Source organism: Pyxicephalus adspersus, chromosome 9 (assembly GCF_032062135.1).
Source record: "Pyxicephalus adspersus chromosome 9, UCB_Pads_2.0, whole genome shotgun sequence".
In the NCBI taxonomy this organism is placed as follows: Eukaryota; Metazoa; Chordata; class Amphibia; order Anura; family Pyxicephalidae; genus Pyxicephalus; species Pyxicephalus adspersus.
The window spans coordinates 23,908,710-23,918,645 of record NC_092866.1 but is presented as its reverse complement, the minus strand read 5'-3'; the positions used below and the strand labels follow the sequence as shown (position 1 = coordinate 23,918,645).

General features: G+C 36.2%; 1 protein-coding gene across 2 annotated transcripts in view; it reads left to right on the top strand.

Moving 5' to 3' along the window:
* C9H16orf78 (chromosome 9 C16orf78 homolog) overlaps positions 1-3,331 on the top strand; it is a 6,295-nt gene extending 2,964 nt beyond the window's left edge. For both annotated transcript variants that reach the window (XM_072422884.1, XM_072422882.1), the window contains exons 2-4: positions 476-626; positions 1,517-1,865; positions 3,126-3,331. In XM_072422884.1, the coding sequence (XP_072278985.1) occupies positions 476-626; positions 1,517-1,865; positions 3,126-3,279 (654 nt within the window). In that variant the 3' untranslated portion in view covers positions 3,280-3,331. The remainder of the gene's footprint in view (positions 1-475; positions 627-1,516; positions 1,866-3,125) is intronic.
* Positions 3,332-9,936: the final 6,605 nt, after the last annotated feature.

Sequence of the window (9,936 nt, the reverse complement as noted above, 5' to 3'; positions counted from 1 at the left end):
TTCGGGGAAACCAACTATATGCAGTATTTCCCCTGTTATTGAGAGACGCAACCTTGACCTTGTAAGTTCAGAAGGAAGAATAGAGAAACTGTGGGGATCAGCTCCATAAAGAAAGTCAGTAACCCTCAAAGGCTTTTTGTGAAATGCTGTGGAAGATCTACTTCTTTCACTTTTGCCCAAAGTATACTTGGATTTAAGTGTTTTTGAACCATCTTTGGTAACCATAAGATCACCTGTTACTCTAAGCTTAGTAAAATGTGGACTGTGTAAGCTAATAGAAATTTATATAGTCCTAATGTTTTATTATGTTGAATAAATGTATCTAAAATACAAAGCAATGGTTCTGATTTGTTTTGATCATCAGGTAACAGCGCCAACACATAACTGGAAAAAAAATCTCATTTTTGAATTTCAGTATGGATGGTGTGGTCTCCATTGTGACATGTTTTTTTTTTTCTGTTTGCTACATTTATAGAAGCCAAGCAGTGTTACTGTATTACATGACCAATATGACAAAACACACTCCACAAGAACTTCATCTACAGCATCTGGTATTCTGTGTCATGCTAGTTTGTCTCAGTTCTTCAGTTTCTTTCAGAAGCCAGTGAAACGGGCAAGCAACATAGGTAAAGTACAAGCCTGGCAAGAAATTACAAAAAATATAAATTATGCTAATTATTATAATTTACCCTAATTTTGGTGGTGAAACAGCTGGATGTGTGAGCTGGTGTAAGCCATTTAAGAGTTTGCAAAATGTAGGTGTTTCTGCTAAGGGGTAGTTCACATATTGCATATGGCAGACAGTTACATTTCTGTAGTTTCTTACTACCTCTTGTAACATTTTTTAGTTTCTTATCTCTTGTAGCACTCCATTTCTCTTTGACTATCTCCTGTAGTGTATTTAATGTCTGAAGTCTAACATTCACTGAAAATTATGTGCAACACATTGGAAAAGTCAGGGGCTGCACCTAAGGCCCCTTATATCAAGAAAGGTGACCACCATTATTCTAGGCAGCTGATCCCATCCCATCCAATGCACCACCTTTGACCCAATGAAGCCATGAATTACAATAATTTCCCCCTGCCTGTTAAATATTGTAGCTACATTTATTTTCATTTTGTATCAAGTACAAAAAATACTTGTTAATATTGCCAGAAATGTGGTTTTCACTTGTTTAAGTGCGCTGAAACGTAATGTATCCATAAATACAGTGAAGAAGTGAATGTAGCTACACTAGCGTTTTATTCAAAAAATTACAAGGAGGAAAAAAAAGAAAGAAAATATGCAGATAAATAATTTAATGATGGGTAAGCTCCACTATACTACAGTTTGGTTTTGGGTTTTACGTTTTAAGGCCTATTGCTGGGAGCAGCCATTTTCTTGTATTTTTACCTTGATCCTTTCATGTTCTAACACAATGCTCTAATGCTGGTCTTTCTTTGCCTCTGCATAACCACTACATTCAAAAACCAATCAAAGTCAATTAAACGGTATGTTTTTTTTTTTTTTTTTCAGAGAGCAAGAAAAATAAAGATTACACCCCTTTCAGTAATATTGACTCTTCTGTGGCTATAAACAAACATAGACCACCTGCTCTACGGAGATTTATAAGTTCCATTTTACGTAGGAACTCATTTTCAGAAGCCAGTTCCTCCCGAAGGCTAAACCAACAGTTAAGCTCTATCTCAGCTTTGAGAAAATATACATTTTCCACAGACAGTGTTTCCCCCGATGAAATATTGAGAAATGCAGCCACACACAAAACTTTAAGTGAGCTTTACTTAAAAGCTTGTGAAGAAGCAGAGAATTGTGAAAGGTCCACAAGTTCACCATGTATAAAACCAGACGAAGCACTCAGATGCAGGTAAATCAGGCATGGGACTACTGTAAAAAAAGAGTTATACAATTAAAACAAATACTTGGGTTTTAAAGATATGCAGGTGGGGTTCAATCACTCACAAACTTTTTTTTAACCCCGAGCAAAGAGATTTGCCACCATTTTAGCCTTATATTCATGAGTATACTAAGTAGGGATGAGCAAGCAAAATTTATCATTTCAATCTCATGGCGAATCGTGACTTTCTCCCTTACAGAACATGTAAGCGAGAACGGCCTTGTGGTTCGCCACAAGGTCGTGTTCTCACTGAATTTATAGTTCATCTAAGTTCGCCTGCAGTCACAGCTGATTGGAGGCACTCACATCCCTCCAATCAGCTGTGACTGTAGGTTCCCACGGTCACTGGCCTGTAGTTATCAATGCCCAGCCCAGTGACCATGGGAACTGAATTCAGATGAATTCTGTAGCAGCCCAGGGACTGTGGGAACCTTCACCCTAGACTTCAATGGAATTCACTAAATCGGTTCGCCGAAATTTCACAGACCCATCGGAAGTTCTTGGAAATTTTCACGAGACTGTCAGAGGCATTCTTGCTCATCCCTAATACTGATTACCTGTGACACAACACACACACAATAGGAGCTAAATAAATAGAAGCAGGGGAGAGAATTTGTTGTTTTAGAAGGGTTAGGTGGCAATCTGCAGATAGGGTTGGCAGACTTTGAAATATGTCACTGACAAACATCTTCCCTGCAACAGAAGGCTTTTTTGAAATGTTCACATTGTATACAGGTTTAGTTTAAGGAGCTTGCTGGTAAAAGTTACCAATCAATGTGGGAAGACAGTCTTTGGAAGCAAAACCACCTTACCAATACTGCTGGGGTTAATTTACTATAGATGTTTAGGCTGCTTATTTAATTCAAAGTGAATAATCACTCAAAGGTAAAATTGACATAACAAATGTGATGTCACTTTACAAAGAATGCCCAATCACATGGGGGAAAATAGTAATAAAAATATTGTGTGCACATGACTGGATGGCTGATATTAATTGTGCTTAACTTCATTCACAAAGTTAGGTGAATTAATCCTAGAAGTGATAATTCACCTTGATAAGTGAACCACCTAAACCCCATTTAGTTAATCAACACTATCTCAAACATAATATGTGCAGATAATCTGAATGTCCCTTTAATGTATATATATATATATATATATATATATATATATATATATATATTAGCACAGAGGAAATACCATTTTGAATTTCAATGTGTTATTCTGCAGGTATCTACGTTTGTCAGAAAAAAAGATAGCCGAATTGTTGCAAAGTTGTAGGAACTCAGGAATTTATGTTGACATCCACCCACATATGAAAGAATCTGACATTGACATTAACACAGTGATGTCTTCAGAAAACAGAAACACAATGTCATTGTAGCTGATGACCCATACCTCCAGCTTCTAATAAAACACAGTGTTTAAAGAATAAAGAGCATGGAATGAATCCTTTGTGAAAAGGTAATGTATCTTGTTATGTTTTTATGCATTATTACTGTTTGTATAGAAAAAAAAACATATTTTTATTAACATTTGATGACGGTTTACTAGTTAAAGGAAACCTATGTGCAGAACAATATGGAGGGCATCTCTGGTGACATCTTCTGGAAATGTTAGTTGTCTGACTGCCATGCTGATACAGTGGTGAAAAACATTTACATGCCACCTGGCTAAAAAATTTCAGAATTGTCATAAATGTTCATGCCATACATTCGACAAGGGGGTGGAAACATTCCTCAGGGATTTTGGTCTATATTGACATGTTACCATCACACAGTTGCTGCAGATTTGGTAGCTGCATAGCCATGATGTAAATCTCTTGTTCCACCAAATTCCAAAAGTGCTCTATTGAGATTGAGATCTGGTGACTTTGGAGGTCACATTAGTAGGATGAACTAATTTTCATGTTAAAGCTAATAAAGCTCAAAGCTGAAGCTAATATAAAAATCATTGAGTTTTGTGACTTGAAGAACTATCTGTGCAGCTATCAAGGTAAGAGTAACTGTACTTTAATGCCACCTGCTGGCCACAGCTGTTACTGCAGATGTAATTTTCCCTGTCCATGGTTTGTTCATAAAATTGTAGTTTTCCCATCTTCACATTACTAATCACAGTTTCATGTTGCTAAAAATAAAAGTCACTAATATTAGGTTATAATGAAACACAAAATAGCTACAGAAATGGTGACATAATAAAAAAAATGTTGCTTAGCAAAGAAAAAAAAATACACTTCTTTTTTGGCATTGATAAGTTTAAATTATGCCTGATTAAAGTACTATAGAAAAAACAATCTTGCACATAAGAGAGTGTTTGGAAATTTTTGGGCTTGGCAAAGGTCCCACAGATTATTAAAACTTATTATTATTGAATACATACAGCTGCAAAAAGAGATGTCAACCTGGGAAAACAGTATTTAAAATGATAAGAAACTTTGTATGTTGTAATAAACATAAAGTGGAAAAAAAATCATATTAAAGCAGAATTTTACACTAAAAATGACTGACCCAGTGCTGGGTATCTTGGCACACCCCATGGCATGCACAGGAGTTAAATCATTCCAGCCTGGCCAATCATAATGGCAGAATACCTAAACCGGGAAGAGGGTGGAAAATAGGTCCAATTTATTGCAGAAGGCACATCGCCTGTCCCTTAAGCAGTAAATAACCTGTCTGCTTGGATTTGTTTTTTATGTTAGTTCTGTTTTAACAAAAAGTCACCTGGTGGTTTTTAGCAGAACTGGCTTGTGAAGTCTATTGTGCTGAAATACCTTTTACCAGCTCCTGCTTGCTTTTTGCTTACACTGCACAGACACCATACAATGTAGCGCCCAATGCTATTCCTTGATCTGCTTAGAATAGGCCTGGATGCTGAAGACAACTCCAATGTAACTCCTACATGTACATCATCAGTAACCACCCAATGGCCAAAAAGATTGCAATGGACCGGGCAGTGTTGGCAGTAGAGATGGTAGCTTTGGGTAGCTAAGAAGAACATAGGTGTGTGCCATATTTAGAAAGCATGCTGTGCCAAATATGACAAAATTTCACCCTCCACCAAGTAGTTTATTTCTACTTTAAAAGTTGTACTGTGTCTGTTACATACAAAGAACAAAAACCCAAGTATTTTAGCCATTGTGTATATTAGCAGACAGTGTACTGTGCAATGTACATATATACATGTCAAAATTTGCAAAGTTTTACAAAGTATTGGAAAGAGCAAAATGATTAAGTATGGTTCTGATGGTATCAGGATTGTATATCAAAATATGAGATGCATGACAGTTTTGCAAGTAAGAGGCCTAAAACTTGTCTTTGATAAATTAAGGGATTTAAAGTGGAACTAAATGGTGGGTGGGGAGCTTCTGCCAAATTAAGCAAGTTTATGGCCGATTATGGCACTGACTTGTGTATTTGTCCTAGTCCAGGTAGTACTACCTGGTGTTTTTTGTTGTTGTTGTTGTTTTCAGTTTATCATATCATACAAGAGGATTTAAAAAAAAATAATAATAAAACAGGACAATTCTCTTGAATTTAGCACATATACACTCATAGAGTTGACATAGACTAATGTGGAATGTACTATGTGTTTTGATGCATACCTTATAGAAAGAGGGGGATAGCATTGGTAAAACAACCAGAAAAACTTTCATGCAAAAACTTCTGTAAAGGAGGGTAGTTTATACCTACCTGGTTTGGTATCTGTAAGGTAAATTACCTAAGAATTAACTAAGAAGCATGTTTTAATTAGGGGCCAGTATGTAAAAGCAAACCAGCTAAACTGCTGTTATGATTTTTTAGATGTACAAAACAAAACCATATGAACCATTTATAGATATCATTAAAGGTAATAAAAACATAAAGGGGTAAAATTACAAATAATTTTCACAGTAATGAAAGTGTGTTCTATAAAAGAGTGAAAGTTTGGATACAGTGGTTAAATAGCAGTTGTCATTATTAATGTGTCCACTAGATGGTAATGTGCTCATTTTCACCTAAATATACACAGTAAATACAAGAGTATGTTTAATATAGAATAAATCCAACACAGCACCCCCAAGTGGACAAATTGAGAATTTGCAGGCAGATACCTGTCACTGTGATGACCCAAGGGTACAGAGGGGAAAGGAGGCAGTGTAGCAGGTTTTTGCATTTGCCTCTCCTGATATGCAAGGGTGGGATTAAATGGGGGGATACAATACAAAGTTTTGCTGGATTTTTAATGATATCTAGTATGACTCTGCATAAGTCTTCATGACAGGTAACCTCCACGTAAGCATTTTTTAAAATTATATGTTCATTATATCGCCCAAGCATGTAGCTGGTCTATTTTGTTTTATTTCTTTGGTGGTTTTCATCCAGGAACAATTTCAGACAAAATGGGGCCCTAGGTAAATATATAGTAGGAGCACTAAATAGGAGCACTTCCAGTTTTCTGCATCCCTGCTATTTTGTCAGTTGGGCCCTTAAAGAAGATGGGTACCCTGGACGATTGCACAGTTTGCCCTACCTTAAATTCTGCTACAATTTCACCATACATGTCACATACTATTTACCGCCAACAGTCCTTTGGCTCTCTGAGCATTTTACCCATCAGTGTGTAGATGTACAAAACCTTTGTGGGAAAATTCTAACATAAACATTTTCTAAATATTCTTAATATGAGCCTTCACTAAAGTTGTACAATAGAACAAAGACTATCTCTAGCACATACCAAAGATTTTCAATAGGGGGTAAGGTCTTGACTGTGGTTCTCCAATCCAATTGTGAAAATGATAGATCATGTTCCCTGAAGCACTCTTTCACAACTTGAAGCTAATGAATCCTGGCATTGTCATTTTTGAATATGCCCATACCATCAGAAAAGAGCAAACCCACTGGTGGAAAACCTGGTCATTCAGTATATTCATATAGTCAGATGATCTTAATTTTGGGGCGCATAACATTGCTGATCTTAGACGTGATCAACTGAAGCAAGCCCAGCTATTATTATATTAAGGTAAATCCAGGTGGTGACTTTTTTGGGCCAGCCAGTGTATAACAATGCTGTAGAAATAAAGACATAAATGTTTCTTTCCATGACATGACCATCAGATGGTGCTATGTAACAAATAATGAATTCTGAAATCTGACATGCAGTTATTTTCCTCCTCATTGTTATCTGCTGCTTTTATTTTTATTTCTTGAGTATTTGACTGTCTATTTAATAAATATAACATGATATGTAATTATATATACAATATGCAGTTCCTTTTAGAATATGTACAAACTTGGTCTCTGTTATACTAATAAATGAGCACTATTTATATACAATAACAAAAATTATAATAATGCTAAAAATAGATAGCAGGCACTTTTCACTGCAACATCCTGAAGACATGTGTGTGCTCCCTACCTCATCTTACAATGCTTAGCTTTATGTAATGAAACAACTTTTCAAAAAAATGAATGGTGCCTGTGATCTGCCGGGTTCTGCAGCAGAACAATGGTGCAGTGTGGAACTAGAAGGTGCCTAATAAGCACTAGACTGGCATCTGTGTGGTCACTTTGCTTTACATATAAATGTATCACACAAAATTTCCAAAATGCATGCATTGCAGCACAAAGTGCATGGCAACAAGCAGATATGCATGATCATATGTTGGGATGCACTACAACTACATCATAGCACCATTATCATAGAAAATATTTGCTTTACAGCATTAAAACTGCCAGGTGCATTGACGGAAGGTCATGTAGATTCAATAATTTATAATTGATCCAATGAGAATGTGTAGATGTTTTTTGCCAATGCTTCTTGGATCACTTTTTCAAGGGTATGATAAAAAAAATCTACAAATACAGCTGACAATCGAAAATCCGGCCATCGATAATCCAAATCCTTCAGTTTCTAGGCATGAATTTCAGATTGCATTTTTAATACAGGGACTGTAGTACACAATTTGGCCACTAATGTTTTGATGGTGCTGTTCTGTAGAAACAGCTGTTAGGTCTTGCTTGCTAAACTAAATACACCCCGATACGTCCCTGCTGCCTGCTCCCTGTAACTGTGCCAGATGTCCGCCGTGCTGCGAGAGGAAGGTAAGTGTGTAAGGAGGGTGTGTGGAGGTAAGTATAAAAAAAATCTGCCTAAGGTTGCTGGATTTTTGATTGTCAACTGTAATATATATCCTGCAGAGATCCCTCATTACAGTACTCCATACAGATCTGTTGGCTCTCCTGGCAGAAACAGCTACCAAAGTAAGCCAACCTTTGTGCTGTGACCTTCCTAATATTCTACTACGGCCAACCAATACCGTGTAGACTACTTTTAGGATTCATGACATAGAACCTCAATCCCAATGGACTAGAAGAATACATTTGGTCTGCTGGATAAACTATTTATTGCCGCTCAATGTCAAAATGAGATGATTGTTTCTACTCACACTACACAAGAGGTGTCAGTGTAATAACATTCTCTATAGACATTGGTCTTTCTGTTCTGTTGGAACAAGAAAGTTGTGTAGTGTTGCCTAATGTTCTTCTCTTTATATTACTTTCCTCTGAAAAAGCTTTGTATTCAGTTTGAAAAAATACAGAAGCCAATCATAGCTAGGACAATACAGAACACAAATAAATATTGAGTTTTTCTGGGTTTCCTCCCACATCCCAAAAACTTTGGCTTTCCCCTAAAATTGACCTCAGACTGCAGTAGAAAGATTAGGGTGGGGGCTAAATAAACAAATAATAATAATTAGGCTGGTCTCATGTTTGTATGTAGCTCTACGGCCTAGGTACTGCTTTAAGATAGCCATTAAATTTTAATTCTCAGTTTAAAAACTTACAAATTATTAATAGCAAAGGTAAATACGGGTAAATGTATTTCAAGTCTCCAAGGGTTCAAATATTTCTATGCCTCTGCAGGGACCCCCGTATTTTAGATTAGTTTGGTTAGCACTGCAGATGCAACCTGCTGATTTACTAAATTCTCTAAATCAAAGTATGAAAATAATTATTTTACAACATCTTGTTTCCTTCTTTGACACAAAAAGTAGTATTTTTTGTTTCATTGGCTGTACAATAGATTGATTGATAATCACAAACAAGTTGAATAACATGAGCTAAGAATGAAGAATAGCCAAGAACAAGATCATTTTACAAGGATTAACTGTCAAGACAATTTAAATTGTTTTTCATTCAATAATATTGTGCTTTTCACAAATAATATGACCAAAGCGAGAAAGACTTAGTAATTTGGATTTGGATGAATGAGGCTACAATACACTAACATCATATCATTTTAATCAGCTGACTTTCTTATTTATATTTTTTCCAAATGTGTTATTTATTTACATTAAAACCAAGGACATAAAAATATATGTTTATACATTTGCTAACAAATTAAAGCCTTATCCTTAAAAAAATATGTAAAATATATCAGAGTAGGTTAAAATGCTAAAAGGAATAATACTGTAGGGTCAGAATTTGGCATCAATAAAAGGAAGCATGGATTTATTCTGCCTTGTATTAACAGTTTAGGCTGATGGGGGTGCTATGGTGTGGGGGGCAATTTCTAGGCATGCTTTTGGCCCATTAGTACTGAATTAGTGTTATTGACCAATATCCCTAAAGAATGTTTCCAGCACCTTTAATCCACGAAACAAAGAATTACACCATTTCTGGGGGGCCAACCCAGTGCCACCAAGGTGTACCTAATAAAGAAGCTAAGGAGTGTACTGTGCAATGGTTTTGCTTGGGCTGATCTTTGACACCAACACTGAGAAGGTGCCTTGAGTCAGGTTCTGGAATAAAGATGAAGCAATTCAAGCCACACCAATAGTTTTATAGTTTGAATTGTTTATGTATTCATACAAAAGGGTAAAAAAATTATATTTTTAGGATGTGTACAGTACGCATTTCATCAGAGATTTTAAACTGAGTCAGGCCGCTCCTCCTGTGGCACAACACCTACTGAACAACCTAACTCAGTGACCATCGCTCTGAATTCATCAGTTCTCATTTTAAACTAGCAATATACACCATGTTGAGGAATATATATATAT